The sequence below is a fragment of the Theropithecus gelada genome, chromosome 6 (genome assembly GCF_003255815.1).
Source record: "Theropithecus gelada isolate Dixy chromosome 6, Tgel_1.0, whole genome shotgun sequence".
In the NCBI taxonomy this organism is placed as follows: Eukaryota; Metazoa; Chordata; class Mammalia; order Primates; family Cercopithecidae; genus Theropithecus; species Theropithecus gelada.
Window position 1 is genome coordinate 69,278,507 of NC_037673.1, and position 19,161 is coordinate 69,297,667.

Consider the following 19,161-nt stretch of genomic DNA (forward strand, 5'->3'; position numbering starts at 1 on the left):
CCTGAGCAGCGCATTGGGGTGGCTTTGACAATATTGACATAATCTCAGGGATTTAGTAGATGGGTTAAAGCACTGCTGTGAAGTTTGAGAACGACCCATATGAAGCCATTTCTGTTACTGCTTCTCATCAGGGGAGGAGCAGCGTTGAGGACAAAGGGTGGAAACGGAGGTCCCTCTACAGCCTTGGCCTCTGAGAGCCTCCCTGCCTGAGCTGCAGGATCTCCTCAAGGAACTCTTTGCATATCAACAAGTGTCTGTTTCCAAAGAATGGTCCTTTCCTAGAACCTGCTTCCCTAGATGACTGCACTGCATGTCTAGTGAAAGAGGACGTGAATGTGTAATGCAGCAGGTGGAAAGAACACTCTACCTGTGCTGAGCGGACCTGGCCCCAGCACCTACTGCCTACCTGGCCATTCACAAACCTCTTGAACTCTCCAAATTTGTAAAATGAGATATAGCCATTAGGTGCCATTGTTAATTTCTTCCAACTCTGACATTCTTATTATATCTAAATACATTGTCCCTTTGATAAAATGTGTAAAACAAACTTTGTAAATGGAGGAATTAATATGGTATGTGTTTTTTCCTCTTCAGTATCTTCTCACAGAGAATCTCTTCTACACCTGGCTATGAGATGGGGCCTGGCTAAGCTTTCCCAGTTCTTCTTGCGTCTCCCGGGGGGAGTCCAGGCCTTAGCTTTACCCAATGAAGATGGTGCCACACCATTAGACTTAGCTTTACGTGGTGGACACTCCAAGCTGGTGGAAGATGTCACAAAGTGAGTTTAGCTACTTGATAGTCTCTCTCTTAATCTATTTCTATAAAGTTGGCCAAGCATTATAGAAAAATGGAAATAACCAAATCACAAGCTAATGTTGGTTTATGTTTTACTGTTAGCTCTCATGCACATACGTAGATCATATAAACAGATATATTGGTATTAATGTTTCATGAGGGTGAGACAGGAGAAAAGGTCTCAAAAGGCTCTGAAATGAGTGATAATGAAAAAAAATTGGGGAAATGCTAGCATTTAGATTTCAGCTTAAATGTCACCCCCTTCTGTGTTATTCTCTTTGATGATTATGATTAATTCACAGTGTTAAGTATGAGTAACATTATGACTAATTCGTAATATTAATTTATAATTATATATGTGATCATTTGTTTCATATATATCTCTTAATCATTTGAGGTCTAGGACTATTTCTGTTTTACCCACTGCAATACTCTAGTACAATGTCCAGCATATAATATTTATTGAAATGATATAAATTTGTTTTGTATCAATGAATAACAGACAAATGCTATGGTATGATTTAACCAATGTGATGGTCAGTATGGTCTGATGAAATAGTGTAAAGAAAATAATTTGTAAACTATAATGTTATCTATGTTAATGAGGGTATCAACACTTCCATTGAATAATGAGTGTATTGTTGGTTACTTAGAATGGTTCAGGTCAGTCATTATTCTTAGCTTATGAAAGATGGATTCATATATAGTGATTTTTTTTTTACTTAACGTGGTAAAAAACCAAAGTATAAATGGGAAAGTACATTGAAAATTATAACATGCTACATAAATATTAACCATTGTTAGAGTAAATGCTACATAAATATTAAATATTATTACAGTATTATTACGTGGCATGTTCAGATGGACTGGCTTTTCTTGTTTGGCTCATGGAACTCCGTGTAATTAATTTATGGTTATGTAGTACATAAGTGGACATTAGAGTAGAAATCAGAGCTTTTTGTTTATTTTTTTTTTCTCATTTGATCAAATGACCATCAACCAAGGGGCAAGCCTATCTGGAGGGAATTGTCCTTTTCCTTGTTTTAACATGACCCCACTTCCTTGGCTAAAAAGGGCAAGGCAAGAACACTTCCTTTGACTCATTCATTGTGAACAGTTCTGTGTTCCACTGAGGTCCTAGAGGCACACTTCATCTGTTGGTAGCTTTATATCTTTTTACTGTGTCCAAGACGAGACGATACATGTTTAAAAAGTTTCTAGGTCTAATAAATCCATTCATGGATGGGATTAGAAGTAGACTGTAAGCTAAATTCTGGTGATATGATAATAGAGCTTCCATATTCTAAATTAACAGCAATGACCTTATTGCTCAGGTTCAGAGACCATTCATCTCAGTGACTTGTTACTGGCATGGGGAGTTGTTTTCTGGAAACTTCTGGAGTCCTTGCCAGTAATGAGTGTCAAGAGTTTGGAGAGGTCCCCCAAGACTTAGAGTACAACTGTTCTTTATGGATCTCTTTTTGTCACTCCATCTGATGGAGATAACATATACTTCATTGGAAATATACTATATTTTTGTAAAGCAAACATTCATTAACAAAATAAGGTCATGTTAAAAGAGGAAAGGGGCATAGAGCTAGTTCTGTGAATTGAGGAATCTGGAAACAATCTGGTGGGAAATGACATGTTGAGGTGTGCTGTAATCCAAGAACATTAATATTTCCCTTTGAGGTTTCTTTACTGTTACTCTTACAGGATGTTATAAGCCATCCAAAATATTGCAATACTAACCATGAAGCCTACATGTAATTTACAAATGTACAAATGTTCTCAGCCAAGATACAACAGAAAATAAGTATATAGTCAAGAATTTAGGTGGAAATGTCGTTCCTTTATGTATGAGTGTATTCAGAAATACAACATGATCAAATTTGTGCATGTTTTAATTTGCATAAGAAAGGATTTACAACAATGGTACCATGTGTTATGAATATCTCACTTGTTTATAACATCCAAACCTCACCATGTTCCCTGGAGAGCATATCTGTTTCCACAGTAATCACCTAATAAACCATTGGCTGCCAGCTAATTTGTTCTACTACAGGTAGCCCCGGTAAAGTGAGAGGCATCTTTTCAGATTAAAAGGAGAATGAAATGTTGAGGTAAAGTACTATGTTTAAAATTCAGTACCATTTCATTCTTTATGTAAACCTTTAAAGTATGTAGTATATGTCAGTGGTTTTCAATAGACTTCTTCTCTAGGTGGAAAAAGAAAGGTGGCTGTGTTAGTATCTGTTTTCATGATCTTATGTATTTATTGCATGTAGGTGACTTTCAAGGATCGTTTTGCCAGTTGGATTTGTAAGATCGGGGCAGTGATCCTAAGTGCTGGGATCCTGGGGCTGGTGTCTTTGAAGCTCTGTGTGGGTTTTGATTTGTATTGTTTCAGTTTTCAGGGCAGATGGTCGCCGAGCTTCTCCCGAGTGCAGCTCAGTGAAGAAGCCTCCTTGCATTACATTCACTCATCGGAAACGCTGACCCTGACCCTTAACCACACAGCTGAGCATTTGTTGGAGGCAGATATTAAACTCTTCCGGAAATACTTTTGGGATAGAGCCTTTCTTGTCAAGGTTTGTACACAGTGATCCTGGCATACAATAATGCATGCTTCAGAGAATGCAGGCATCAATTTCTTATTATGAGAACAGTATTTTTTGGGGGTAGGACTTTTTTTTAAATGAAACCTTGGGGGACATGAAATTGGAAACTGCATTAGATCAGTAGAATTAAGATTATTATATATTTTGTAGTAGTTTGTATAATATTTTCATTTTCTTTTCTGAGCCTTTCCATAGTTGGCTTTTAATACTTTAATATTGGATATTTTCTCTTAATGTATTGATTGTATTATAATTATTATCTAAAGCAGTTACATTTAGGGCTATCTTACATGTATAATATCTACTCCCGCATTTTCGTATTGCTCAAATGTAGCTAAGCATTTGTTCCAGTGCAGAATCCAGTACAGAAGCCAGTACAGATTCTACTTGAATGGAAACAGGTAAAAACCTAGTTCTTTTCCAAAGAGGTTTTCCCCTTCCCATCATGGTCCAAACCCCACCTTTGAGTGCTATCATAGCATGCCCATCTCAGGGTTTAAAACATTTCAACTTTATCTCTCTCTCTGTTTTTTTTTTTTTTTTTGGTAGATTTTGAAAGAATACTAAGAATATTTCCATCTTTTAATTATGATTAATCAAAGTGTTATTTTGAGTAAGGGGGCTTGAGTCAATCTAGTTGGCAGTGCTCCGGGGTCTAATGGACACACTCACCAGATCCTGTGGCCTCCTGTGTTCTCAAGCACATTGCTTCACAAGGCACAGGTCTTATGACTATTTAGGCTTTACAGAGTAAAAAGTCAACTTAGAAACCCAATATTATCATTGACCACAGGTTCAGCTTTTGTAGAATATTTGCTTCATGTAATTGAAATAATTATTCATATAATTCATATAATTGAAATAAACCAAAAATGTTATGTATCAAACAAAGATTATTATTGGCTTACTCCATATAGAGTTTTATTTAAACAGTTAAAATAAAACATGGTCTTCAGAGTATGATCTTTCTCTCTTTGCTAGGTTTTAGGGAATTTGGTTTGTAATTTTCTGACATACAGCATCACATACAGTATATACAGAATGAGGGTCGTCTTTTAAGGATGCTTGTCATTTAAAACTACTCAAGCCAGCTGGGCACGGTGGCTCATGCCTGTAATCCCGGCACTTTGGGAGGCCGAGGTGGGTGGATCATGAGGTCAGGAAATCGAGACCAATCTGGCCAACATGGTGAAACCTCGTCTCTACTAAAAATACAAAAATTAGCTGGGCGCAGTGGCATGCGCTCAGCCATCATTGTGGTTTCTCACCAAAGCACCAAGTGGTGGTTATTCCGGCTGGGCAGACACTTGGTTTTGCCATGCATCAGTTCCAGGGGGACAGAGTTCAGCCAAGTGCCTTTCCTCGGAAGACATGCTCAGACAGCGGCATGGCACTTGATGACTATCCTGAAAAGAACAGAACAAACTCTATTGAATGTTTGCTTCATTATAAAATCCTCTAAAGTCTTAGGCTACATCTGTGATTTCCCATATATGTTTGAGATAATACTGATGACCTTGGGGAAGATTTATGATGAGTAAATCTAGATACCTCAATAATTTATTGTAGTGGACTTCATAATCACAAAGGCCAAATGGAGATGGTTCTCTGGTTTCTATGAGATTTTCATCTTATGAAAAACACTTGATACAAGAATCAGTGGAGTGGAATGGCCTTATGTTTCAAGTTTCCACATCCCTCTTTTTCCTTCCTTTCTTGAGGTATATGGCTGTTAGTGAGCAGAGAAACCAAGAAGGAAGGGCTGAGAGATTATTTATGACATCCAAAGACGTTAATTGTTACTTGCCTGACAAAGTGATTCTATTGTATTCTTATCTAAATTTTTTGTGGTGCGTATTACTTGGTTAGATATTATTTTAAATGTAAGCAGGTGATAGTTATTTTATAGGTTGTCCACACTAAAGCTTTACAACTTTGGATGATAAATATTATGAGATTACATATAGATTTTGTATAAAAAGTATTCATGCTTTATTGAATCTTATCTAAAAGTCCGTTTTGATATGACAGCTATAGATGGTGACTTTGATTTGAGTGACTGATCTGTTCTCACTGAACTACAGCCCATATTCAGTCTTCCCCAAGGAGATATGTTTAGTCTCTGGATTTGGGCATTGCTTAGTTATTTGTAGTCCTGTAGAACAATGACAGTAAAACCTTGCTGTGGAAACCTGAGTTTGCTTTACGATATATAAGAGCTCTCCAGGTGAACCCAGTCAGAAGTCATACTTGTTCAGAGTTGTAAAGGGTTGGTGCTTTCATACTGTATTTCAGTTGACAGTGATGGCCTGACAGTTTCTAATAAACATTAAATGTTAAAATGGAAGGTGGTGCTAAATATCCAAACCGTAAAGACAGAATATTAGGAAATTAAATAATAAGCAAACTGTAGCCATGTCTTTTAATCACTTTTTAGTTATTTCATCATAACAATCCGAATGCTGATAATTCTACTCTAGAGCTTGGCTAAAATTAATAAGCAACTAGGAAATTTAAGTTTTTAAAGGTATATTCAAAATTACTTATAAGGATAAAAATTAAGTTTGAATATATTCTATTTTCAAGAGAAAATAGCATTTCCTTATTTCAAGTTTTGTTGTGTAATCAGAAACCAGCATTGCCTGATGTTCTTTTCTCACACAGGCTTGGCAACTCTCTTCATTGAAAGACAGGGGGATCGGGGCTAAGGTTCAGCCCAGGTAGACACATGGGGCCTTGAGCCTGTGTGGTGACCCCTCTTCCATCCATGGGTGCTCATGCAGCCATCTCCTCACTACCCCTTAATATGGACCTGCGCTGGTCCAGCCACTCATTCCATGGTGGGCCTTCGGAGAGAACACGGTGTCCTGGAGGTGGGGCTGGGGTGACTTAACAGCCCATGGAGGGTGGGTGACCAGGCACTTGTTGCTCCCTGCCTGTTTCTGGGTTTGCTAAATTGTATATATTTTTTACATTCCTTTTACTCTGGCTGCAGGGCATTGTTCCTAAATAGTCAAAGAATGAAGCACCACAGGTCTTAATGATACACCCAAGGGGATAAGAGACCTATGTCAGTTATGTGATTACCTGCCCAAGTATACTGATGATTGATTTCAGAACCTGTGCTGGGGCCATCTTGGGCTGGTTTACTATTCAGCACATCAATACATAATTCTGTGTTTCTTCACATTTTCACTGGCTGTGGCAAATCTGTCAAAAGAAAATTCGGATGGTCCCAAGAGGGCAACTTTTTGCTAAAGCCTTTTGGAAGGCTCATCAACTTAGTTTCACCCAGGGCCAGCCTGCACCAGTGTGTGCCAACCTGTGGCGCAGGACCCATGGTCATCCTGGATCTTCCTTGTGATCATGGTCCTAGCCCCTCACCTGGTCCTCTGAGATTCCTGTGTCTTAGGATGTGGATTTGGTCTGCTCCAGGTGGCAGATGCACAGACCAGAAGCCCTTCTTTCTGGCGTCAAGATTTTTGGTTCTGTTTCTGGTACATGCATGATATTCCTGAGAACCTTCTGCTTGGTGTGACCTGCAGAAGCAATAAAAGATTAGTGGCAGGGACAGTTTTGGCCCCTGCCTTGGAGTTTCTCCTGATTTTGCTCGCCCTCCTCCTGGGGTGCTGGCTATATGTTCTCCCAGCAGCTTTCACCCACCCACTATTTCCCAACCTCCTAGCTCTGAGATCGTTGATAGTGACTTTTGCCTCTTGTTGTATATCTGAAACCTCAAATGGTTTTCTGTGCTTTCTTGTTTTTCCCCCCATTGTTTCCTAGGCCTTTGAGCAAGAAACCAGGCCAGAGGAAAGAACAGCTATGCCCTCCAGCGGTGCAGAAACTGAAGAAGGTACGCATGCTCCTTTCCCACTTAGGGCAGCCAGAAAGTGCTCCGGATCAACAAGCTAACCAGTCCATTGAAGTGTGTGGTGAAGCTGGCCAGGAACCAAGGGGCTCAGAGGCAAGGTTAGGGGTGTGGGATACAGCAAAGCCCCTGGGTCCTCGGACAGCATGAAATGAAGTATACTGTTTGTTTCCACTCTCTATGTAACTGGGATGTCCTGAGTGCTGTTTGCTGGGACCGGGGCCAGGTCCTCTCGCATTCCTGATCTTCAGGATGCTCTCTTGACATTCTGATTGTTTTCCTCATTCAGTTTGTTCATTCATTGAGTCCTTCGTTCAACCATTTGTTCTTTAGTTCCTTCCACCTTTGTGGATCGCCTACTGTTTGCTTAGCAAGGATAGTCTGGAAGTCATGGAGTTTTTGTCATCATGAGGGTTGGGGGGCACCACTGGCATTTAGAACTGAGGCACCAGGGCTGCTGGATGTTCATCAATGTACAGTCCTATGCAACTAAGAGTTGTCCTGTACAGCTGTTTACAGTTCTGATGGTAATTCAGAGACGGCATGTGCGATTCTACTTGTGGTGGAAGTTCATAAAAGAAGATATATTCTTTATGCTACATTGTTCCTACTCTATTCCACAACGTGCCACATGGAATCATTCGATACCCCACTTGTGCATAATACCTAGCTCATTTGCAGGACATCATCATTCCTCATTTTCCCCAACTTGACAGTTTATCTAGGCATGCAATTCTTACTTCATTTCAGGTGACTTCTGCTTTTCCATATGCAAATAATTTTGGTCTTTTAGTAAGTTGTAGTAATAAACAGAAGTTTTTATTCTAGGAAGCATATTTTTGCATATTCCAGTATTTCTTGTCTGGAATAAATCCTGACTGTGTGTTTTCAAAACCCAGTGGTTGCAAAAATCTAACCACATTATTGCATCTCCTAGGGTAGTTAGGGCAAAAGTTTTATGTATTGAAATACATATTATCTTCTTATCAGTTCCTCTCCATTTGCTTCATATTTTAGTTAGGATATTGTATTGATTTTTATTTTTAATTATACATAAAGATAAGGTTGTATGTATCTAGGGAGTAGAGTTATGTGATCTACTAACTTAATTTCAAGATAGTGAAGGGAGCAACACAAAATACCTGTTAATGTAAAAGGCATAGGTCTGATAGGGTTGAGAACCACCAAGCTTCATGCTGGGGCTAGGAGGAAAAATCCAACAAGGCCCTTGTTCCTAAGCCACCAATGTTAATAGCTGGTCAATCCTTTTGATTCTGCTTTTAACTGGCCTCACAAAAGAGTTGGATTCTAGGTATGTTGTCAGGTACTATGATCTTAAACTCTTTACCTGCATGTTTGTTAAAAAGTAGTCTCGGCTGGGCATGGTGGCTCATGCCTGTAATCCCAGCACTTTGGGAAGCCGAGGCAGGTGGATCACCTGAGGTCGGGGGTTCAAGACCAGCCTGACCAACATGGCAAAACCCCGTCTTTACTAAAAATACAAAAATTAGCAAGGCGTGGTGGTGTGCACCTGTAATCCCAGCTACTTGGGAGGCTGAGACAAGAGAATTGCTTGAACCTGGGAGGCGAGGTTGCAGTGAGCTGAGATGGTGCCACTGCATTCCAGCCTGGGTGATACAGCAAGACTCCATCTCAAAAAAAAAAAAAAAAAAAAAAAGTAATCTTAGAGAAGGCATATTTCTGGTGAGTTGCTGACTCTGTGTGGCCCATCCTGACTGCATATGTTCCTGGGTTAAGCCCGAGCAGCTGAGCCTCCTCCTCAGACTGCACCTGCTTGGAGCCCCAGGGAATTGCCTTTACTATTCTCCCCTGTGGGTGCCACTTGCTACTGGCTGTGTTGAGGGAGCCACTGTTGACCCTGCTGCCCAACAAGGTGGTGGGTTACTTTGTGCTTTCTCCTTGAAGACCTGCAGGAGAAAGCTCTTTCTTTTTTTGTATTGGGAACGCAGCTTCACCTGAGTGCCCGGCTCAGCTCGCTTTTACTGCTGTACCTGTGGCTGATCAGGTTTCTTACTTCTAGCTTTCTGATAAACTTGGAGCTAAGTTTCTTGATTACAAGTGCCTGTGGCAATGCTGACTGCATTTTTATATTACCTTGTTGCTTATTTAAGCCTCTACCCTTACTTTTTCTTTTTTAAAATCAACTTCTGATTTCAAAAAATCCTCTTGCAAACTTTTCTTCTTGTATTCTACCTTCAAATTAGTTTAGAACACTGAGGTCTACAGGAGTACTTTAATTCCAAGTTGTTCTTAAGGGGCTTACAGTTTGAGGTTGGGGCAGAAAAACAAGCTCTCATGGCATGGTATGATAATTGCTACAGGAGATATTTGCAAGTAGCTCTGTGTATTAGCATGCTGTAGACTGTGACAGTGGAGTGGTCAGGGAAAGCTTCCTGGAAGAAGTGGCCCTGGAGCCGTGATCTAATGGAGGGAAGGGAATTCTACATGCAATACAAAGTCCTGAGCCAAATGATGCACTGGGGAAAATGCAGCTCATTTTGAAGCCCTGGGATATAGGGGTGTGTGTGTGTGTGTGTATGCATGTTTGTGCTTCTGTATGGTGGTGGCAGTGATGCCAAGAACATAGGCTTAAGAAGTAGGCAGATTGGCACGGCTCTACATGAGGCAAGTTGTTAGAATTCTACCCTGACAGCTCTGGGAAGTGTTTTAAAGTTCACTTTGGTGGGAGTATGGGGAATGGATGGGAGAGGCCTAGTGGAAGACAGGGACCAGCCAGGGGGCTGCTGAAAGCGACGCAGAAGAGGATTTGCCCTACAGCAGTGTGACAAGATGGGAGAGGTGGGGACACGTGAGTATGGTCCTGAAAGTGTAGGATCTGATTGGCTGTCAGTGGTAAGGGAGAAGGATGGTGCCTCCATTCCTGGGGTGTGGCGCTGGGTGGGATGGGCCTTCCAGGAAGCAGAATTGTGACAATATATGTTCAATTTTAGACAAGTTGAATTTCACAGGTGTTTGGGGCAGTCAAGGTAATGTACGTGGCTGCCAATTTGACTGAAATTACTCAACCAATAAGCACAAGAATTTGGACAGAAATCCAAGCCCTCTGACTCCAAATAGTTAGTAGGTATACTTTATAGCCCTTGAATCTAGACAATGCTTTTGTATTTGTCTACCCTTGAAAGAATACTAGAAATTGTATGCATATTCCAGCAGAGGGCAATATTCAACTGAAGTGGAAACATTCAATCAGTTTTTGTCCATTCATGAGTCTGGAGGAGACTCAACTGAAAAAACAAAACATTTTGAACATAAGAGCTCCCTCTTAAAAAGAAAAAAACCCTAAAGCAAACCTCCACTTTGAAATCTATTAGAAGATTCTTAGTAGATTATATTTTCTGTCCCCTCTGGGACAATGCGTAGTAGGGGGGAAACTCTAAGATTATATCTGTAGCTGTTATTAATTAAAAGACTATAATAATTCTAGCCTGGACATTAACTTTGCTGTCTCTGTGAGTGTGATAAATGGTTTTATTATTGCCTATGATCCAGTTATGCTTCTATAGTTTCACGATTCTAGTTGTACTCTCAGAATAATGGGACATTATTTCAAATGAATCGAATGGCCAAAAAGTCATCTTATTTTAATATGCTCATATTAATAAGCTAATTATTAGTATTAATCAAAAACCTGGCTCCATATTTTCCCCTTGCCTTCTTATCCTTATTTGATCTCTCTGTCCTAGGCTTTCCAAAGAACATTGTACAGAACACTGATCTTGGAAGATATTTTGAAAAATAAGGATTCTTTGGCCAAATAAGTAGAAAATGCTGTGCAGTAGTTCCCTTTTATTTTTGGGGGATAAGTTCCAAGATCTCTAGTGGATACCTGCAACCCTGGATAATACTGAACTTTATATATACTATGCTTTTTTTCTATACATACACACCTATTATAAAGTTTAATTTATAAATTAGGCATAGTAAAGATTAACAATGATAACTAATAATAAAGTAGAACAATTATAACAATATGCAAGTATCGCTACTCTTGTGCTTTGGGGTCATTGGTAAGTAAAATAAGGTTACGTGGACATAAGCACTGCCATATTGAAACAGTTGATCTGATAACTAAGAGCTACTAAAAGACTAATGGGCAGGTAGCGTAGGCAGCACTTATTAAGTGGGACTGGACCACCACAAAGGTCTTCATCCTTGTTGTCTTCACACTGAGTAGGCTGAGGAGCAGGAGGATTAGGAAAGGGTGGTTTGTCTGTGAGTTTTATCAAACTGTCAAAAAATTTCCAAAAAAATTACCAACATATTTATTGGAAACAATCCATATAAAAGTGGACTCATGCAGTTCAAACCTGTGTTGTTTAAGGATCAACTGTATATTGATTTAGAGCTTCTGTGTAATTGATAATTGCAACCAAATTTTGGGGCGGAGGATACTTTTTCTCCATAATTGAATTCTTTGCTTTAGAGATTTCTATGGTGGGCAGGGGTGGGGTTCAGGAGATGTAAAAATCTGTATCATAAAAATTTATCGACCATGGAGTTATAAGATTCAACAATTGCATTCCTAGTTATATACTTCAGAGAAATGAAAACATGTATCTACACAAAAAATTTTACTTGAATGTTTATTGTGGCATTATTAATAATAGACAAAAAGTGGAAACAACTCAAATATCCATCAGCTGAGGAATAAAAAAAACAAAATAGCTACCTTCTATCTATCTATCTATCTATCTATCTGTCTGTCTGTCTATCTATCTATCTATCTATCTATCTATCTATCTATCTATCTATGTATCTATCTATCTAATGGAATACTACTTGGCAGTCAAAAGGAATGAAGCACTAATACATGCTACAGCATGGATGAATCTTGAAAACGTTATGCTGCATGGAAGAATCCAGTTTCAAAAGACTACATATTGTGCAGTTCAATTTATATGAAATATCCAGAATAGGCAATTCTGTTGAGACAGAAAATAGATCAGTGGTTGCCTAGGGCTGGGGTGTGGAGGGAGGATGGTGAGGTGGTTGGGGAGAAATGTGGAGCGATTGCTAATGGATGTGGGGTTTTCTCATTGGAGTGATGAAAATGTCCTAAAATTGATTATGGTGATGGTTGCAGAACTCAATATACTAAAACCCATTGAATTGTATACTCTAAGTGGGTGAATTGTTTGGTATATGAATTATACCTTAATAAAGCTATCATAAAAACCTATATGGGGGAGTATATACCAACATTTAATGGTAGTTATATTGATTTTTTAAATTTTTTTCCCCAAGTTTTTATTGTTTTTTTTTGGATACAAAAGACTTTATTGCTCATGGCATAGGCAGCATGGGCTTCATGTTCACATTGGTTCTCCTTGTCCAGCAAGTCCCCCAGGGGCCTTGTGAGCAGCTCAGATAGATGCTGCACACACACTCAGTTTGTGTCACAGCTGAGGAACCCTGACTAAAAAATCCCAAATCTTTTTTTTTTTTTTTTTTCTTGAGGCGGAGTCTCGCTCTGTCGCCCAGGCTGGAGTGCAGTGGCGCGATCTCGGCTCACTGCAAGCTCCGCCTCCCGGGTTTATGCCATTCTCCTGCCTCAGCCTCCCGAGTAGCTGGGACTACAGGCGCCGCCACCACGCCCGGCTAATTTTTTGTATTTTTAGTAGAGACGGGGTTTCACTGTGTTAGCCAGGATGGTCTCGATCTCCTGACCTCGTGATCCGCCCGTCTCGGCCTCCCAAAGTGCTGGGATTACAGGCTTGAGCCACCGCGCCCGGCCAAAAATCCCAAATCTTATAAGGAGACTGCTAGCAAGCTTGCCCAACCCTTGCACTGGAAGGGGCTATTATCTTTACTACCCTGGTCTGAAGACAAATCTGCCTTCATCCCCAAAGGAAACACTATTTCTTGGTTTCAAGACTGTTGGCCACAAAACCATCTTTCAAAAGATAATCCGGTATAAACGTTTTCACAATAAGAGTAGGCCCACTGTGGAGAATGGCGTGCAGCAGTCTGGTGTTGCAAGAGGTCTACTGTGGCTCCAAAATCATTTCTTCAATGAACTCTATTCAGACAAAAAGAGCAATGGAAAAAGATCCTTTTGCCCTACAACATTTTTTTTTTATTATTATTTTATTAGTGATAGAAGCCTTTTTTAGAGAGGTGTCAGGAAAGTTTCTATTAAGACTCTGGCCAGAATTGGATCATATGTTAACCTCCAGACAAAAAAACTGTATAAGAGGAGGGAATTCTCCACTGTCTTAAATAATTACTTTTGTCTTTAAAAAAATCACAAGCAATTTAAATGAAAAAAAATCCTGTATTTTAAAGAAGATGTCTTAAATTCTTTCTGAAACAATGTAGAATATAAATATAAAAATGATATGCCAAGGAGCACATTTTGGAGTTACTTGATTCCAAGGATTTCTTCTTCCATCTTGGTTTCTTCTCCCCAGCTGCTGCTCAGTAGGGACCAGTGGAACTTGTTGAATTGAGTGGAATGTTGGGCTCTCGCTCACTAAGTCTCATTTTGATATTCTGTAAATGAGTGCCTCATTGTTGCTCCCAGTCCGTATTTATACCGAACAGGCAAAACGAAAGTTCTTACTAGTTGTCCTGCTTTTAGAAAAAAAAGAGAAAGGAATAACTGGGACATTGAAACAAAATTTCAAAGTGTTACAATAGCCTCTGAATTAAGAGTGGCAAGTAGTCTCTCCAGTGCCTTTGCCATTTTAATTCTGTGGCCGTTGTGAATTGCATTTGCTCACTAGGATAAAACATTGTAGCAACACATGCAGGTGCAGTAGTTCGTAGTCAAACAGCAATACCTACTAAGTGGAGAGGAAAAGGGTTGGCTTTTGGACTTACAGAGCCAGAAGGGTGGGAGGAAGTAAGGAGAAAAGCATTCATCTATCTATGAATCTGGCCGTTCAGAAGTTGTGACAAAATAGCTTTGATATTGGAAGTGTTTCAGTTAGTTAATTCCAAAAAGTAAACAACTTTTCCTTCTTTGTCCTGATCCACAGCTTGTCTAACGATCCACCACATCTTGTCAGCTATGTATATTTTGGGCCACCAGTTGCAGGTGGAGACGAGAAGCATTTATTCAACACCTGTTAAGTGAAAAGCACCCAGCTTGGTGCTGGGGATACAAGGGTTGAGCCGAAATCGATCTGGTCCCAGCTATCCCAGAATTTACAGCCTATTGAGAGAAAAAGATTCATTCAAAGAGTATGAGCTACCCGCCATGTATGCCAGAGAGGCACAGAGGCTGCTATGAACACTACCATCAGGCTGTTTTTCTGACATTTGTGGGGGCAGGCAGAGCAACTGAGAGCATGATCCTGATTTTCCACCTGTGCTTTTGACATGACTCTGTAGATGTAAGCCAGTGGTGGACTTGGTTGGCAACAAGACAACACTGGTAGTCTGGCTGCCTCTGACCATGAGTCTTCTGCCACAGCCAAATGGCAAAATCAGAATACCGAGCATCCTGTGTTTTGGGTGTAAGTTTTTTATTTGCTTAAGTCTAGGCTCTGTGGTCTCATTTGCAAAGTAAGACAGTAAGACTTGTGCATGGAGTTGAGATTTTTTAGACGAATCTGCCTCTTAATGAGACACTGTCATGAATCTTACAGCGACTTAACCCTGTTGGCTGGTGCAGTGTCACTAGTAAACATAAGTCTTAGAGATTATCTCTTGTTCCATTATAGCTTGGCAATAAAAAAACAACAACAACGTGTTTATCAAGTTTGGCAAGTCTGATTTAGAGGAGTAATCCTTCCTTCTAGGTGGGCTTGAGGGCAAGATTAATAGGCCTTTAAAACAGAATAGGTAGAGTTACTGATACCATTATCTGCTACAGGTTGCTATAGCAATGAGTGGTTTGATTGCACTGTGTAATTGGTGGTACGGTGGGTTAGTGTAAAAGGATCCTACTAATTTAACGGAAACTCTCCTAGAGCAATTTAATTAAACTCTGGTAGAATGAATGCCAAATTCTTTGAAAGCTCTAAGATATAGTTCTGATTAGTTCTAGGTTAATTAAAGATACATTATTATCTTGAATCAGCACAATATCACAAATATTTTAAAATGATTTTTGGATAAAGACTTTCTATATTTGGAAGTTATTTTTTAAATGATGAGGTACAATTTTTAATGAAGACTTGTATATTTTAATATAGTTTGTGGTATTTGTTTTGAAGTGAAAAAAATTGCACTGGACTACATAGAAAAACGTAGGCATGACAATCTATAAAGGCTAGTTCACTGGCCTTTTGAGAAGAGAAAGGAAGCTGGAACCTAAATGCACTACCAGGTGTGAACACATCCTCTGTTACTGCAAACTTCATTAACAGACAAGATTGCCTTTTCGATTAGCAATCTGGATAAAATCTATACTGTTCTTCTGAATAAATGCTATATGTACAGAATTCTTTAGAAATACAGCATAATGATCATTTAAGAGTTTATGGCTGAGATAACTTTAAAGGAATGAATGTCCTAAAACAGGCAAAATAGAAGGGTGTGACTCTTGATGTCTGTGCAGATGTATCTATTGAAACTCTGGTCCTGGTTATCCTTTTCTTCTTCTTCTTCTTCTTCTTCTTCTTCGTCGTCGTCGTCGTCATCGTCGTCTTCTTCTTCTTCGTCGTCGTCTTCCTTCTTCTTCCTTCTTCTTCCTTCTTCTTCCTTCTTCTTCTTCTTTGCCTTTGTAATCTCTTTCCTACTTATCCCAATTTTTAGGGTTTGAGTATGTGGGTTTCAAAACCAAACCAAATCTCTACTGTACACTTATAATGTGCCAAATACCATGGTAGGTGCTTCACATCAATTTTCTGCATCTATGTAGTGGGACAAAAATGTTAATTTTAACCATGTGTTTTGGACTTTGGCACTTGAAAGCAGGTCCGTGAAGGGTGAAGCTAGCCCATTTTGACATTCCTACCTCTGGCAATGCCGTTCATGCCGATGTTACTCTACTGCCACCTGGAGGCCTTCTGTGGGATGTTCATTTAAAGGCAGGCAGAGATGCTGTGTACACGTGCTGCCTGGGCTGGGTGTCCGCTATGATCTTGTCCTCATTCCCTGCTGAGATCAGTTGACATGACCACACAAAATTAGGGTTATTACCTTGTTTGCTGGTTATTACCTTGTTGGTTTAATCATAGAAGCTAATATGCATTATAAATTCAAGAGCAATATACTATTGTGGCATGCAAATATGGTATTACCTGCTTTCTGCAAAGCAAATTCAAAGTTATTGTAGTCCAGATTTTTAGAAACACAAGACAAGGATTGTTGGTTTCTCTGCTCCATCCTGGTCTTACTACTTATAGCTCCAGCCTTGTAATTTGTCATCTTTATTATGATTTGTCATGTAGAGCCTTATAAATGAATACTTTATACATTTTCTAAGCATAAACATGGATGATAACTCCTAGCATTGTTGCCCAGAAGTGAGAAGAGCTTTAAATCAACCTGCAGGTTTGAGGCATTGGGTAAATTAATATGAGTGACAAGGTCTAGGTAATGAACCTGCTGGAAAGCTTCAGGGGTTTCCTGTTTAAAGCAGGGCTGTGGGGGAAGGGATATGGAACTTCCAGAAAAGAAGTGAGACCCCACAATGTTATATGTTAATGCAGATCTGGGGTAGAGACTTAGACTTTCAGTCATCTGTCCTTGCTAGGGATGTCAAGTGCTTTAATTTTCCCCAGGCCCAAACCTGTTATTGGTGGTTATTTCGACAATAGTGGCTCTTGTTTACGGGCAACTGAGTATTTGCAAACACAACCAATAAATCAACCCACAGAGCAAAATGCTGCCTTGGGTGAACCTTTTTTTTTTTTTTTTTTTTTTTCCATCCCAGTACATCCTGACCACTACTGTTTCCAGGAAACCCTTTATTCAGAAAGAGGACACCCGGTGTGCCTGGGGCTGAGGTTGGAGCTGAGGGCTATGCTGGTGTTCTTGACTTTCAGTGATGTGGAAGGAAAAGCCAGACCTCCTGTGTAATGAATTATGCTCTTTTGAAACATACTGAAATCTGTGGTATTTGAGGAAATAGACAAGTGGGATTTCCTCAGGTGGGTACGAGTCACGTCCTTGCAATCTGCTGTTTTGCAGAACCTTCGGTAGTGAGCAGCCTTCCTTTGGAATCAAGGGCATGTATTTATTTAATGATATTTTTTCCCCCTCAGGATTTCCTGTGAGAGCTCCCGGGCTTGTTTACATCTTGGTCCACACAGATAATACCAGAGTATGGACAGTCAGGTTATTAGATACTCTGCTCTGTGGACAGCTGATTTTTAAGAGGCCTAATCTAAAAACCTACCTCTACGCAGAAGGCTCCCGGGCAGCTCATTTACACTTGTCAGCGAGTAGTAGTTGTTGTTCTTCTTAACAAAAGCTCCATGCAGCAGATCCTGATGGGAATTATTTCTTTTGCAGAGGTTAAGAATTCAGTGTCCAGCAGCTCAGCAGCCGAAAAGGAAGATGTAAAGGTAATAAATGACTCCCCGCTCTATTTGCTTCTTTCTTCTTTGCATGTCTTTCCATAAAGTAGAAATGAAGATTTAGTGGTAATAAAAATGTTTAAAAAACACTAAAAAAAGGATATGCCCCAAGTCACTTTCAGAACAATGTGAAATTTCATTTTCTTTTTTTCTTTTTTCTGTTTTTTTTTTTTTTTTTGAGATGGAGCCTCACTCTGTCACCCAGACTGGAGTACAGTGGCACAATCTCGGCTCACTGAAACTTCTGCCTCCCAGGTTCAAGCGATTCCCCTGCCTCAGTCTCCTGAGTAGCTGGGATTATAGGCATTCACCACTATGCCTGGCTAATTTTTGTGTTTTTAGTAGAGATGGGGTTTCACCATGTTGGCCAAGCTGGTCTCGAACTCATGACCTCAGGTGATCTGCCTGCCTCCGTCTCCCAAAGTGCTGGGATTACAGGCATGAGCCACTGTACCCAGCCCCATTTTCTTTATCCAATTCTTTTTTTTTTTTTTTTTTTTTTTTTTTTTTTTTTTTTTGAGACGGAGTCTCGCTCTGTCGTCGCCCAGGCTGGAGTGCAGTGGCCGGATCTCAGCTCACTGCAAGCTCCGCCTCCCGGGTTCACGCCATTCTCCTGCCTCAGCCTCCCGAGTAGCTGGGACTACAGGCGCCCGCCACCTCGCCCGGCTAGTTTTTTGTATTTTTTTAGTAGAGACGGGGTTTCACCGTGTTAGCCAGGATGGTCTCGATCTCCCGACCTCGTGATCCGCCCGTCTCGGCCTCCCAAAGTGCTGGGATTCTTAATCCCTATTCTTTATAACCAAACCTAGCTATCTTTCTGAGTTGTAGTTGTATATGCAAGATGGTTGAATACATTCTGCAAAACAAATTTCTACTTGAAGTTTGATGTTTATAGATATTTGACAACAATGTGATTACAAGAGTAAATCTGGGAGATGTCCTCTGAGAATAAAATAATCTGTGTACAGCTTTCAGATGTGTTTCAGCTTGGGATAGATTCATCACTCATTTTTAGCTGTTAAATAATAAGTGTAAGACTAGTTTTCTGTTTACATGTGATGATACATGTAACATGTTTTCATTGATGCTTTCCAAGGTTGTTTTTCTAGTTCACAAAAATAAATATTAGTGTAACATATATGTAATTTTTAAAAAACCCACCTGACTTTATCTTTTTCAGTGTGTCAAAAGCCTGGTGGTTCAACAGAATGAACATGAAGACCAGCACAGCCTAGATTTGGGTATGTTCTGAAATAACGCTTTTACCTATACTCATAGTGATATCCCAGATCCAGGTTTAGAGTGGACAAGAAGCAAGTACATTTTAACATAAAATATTCCTTCCTGGGAACCTTATCTATTT

General features: G+C 39.9%; 1 protein-coding gene across 1 annotated transcript in view; it reads left to right on the plus strand.

Annotated features, from left to right (window-relative positions):
- The window catches only part of ARHGEF28 (Rho guanine nucleotide exchange factor 28), a 309,778-nt gene that overhangs the window by 149,519 nt on the left and 141,098 nt on the right, over positions 1-19,161 (plus strand). Inside the window, exons 5-9 of the mRNA XM_025389056.1 lie at positions 595-778; positions 3,206-3,386; positions 7,200-7,269; positions 17,734-17,786; positions 18,979-19,039. Coding sequence (XP_025244841.1) covers positions 595-778; positions 3,206-3,386; positions 7,200-7,269; positions 17,734-17,786; positions 18,979-19,039 — 549 coding nt within the window. The remainder of the gene's footprint in view (positions 1-594; positions 779-3,205; positions 3,387-7,199; positions 7,270-17,733; positions 17,787-18,978; positions 19,040-19,161) is intronic.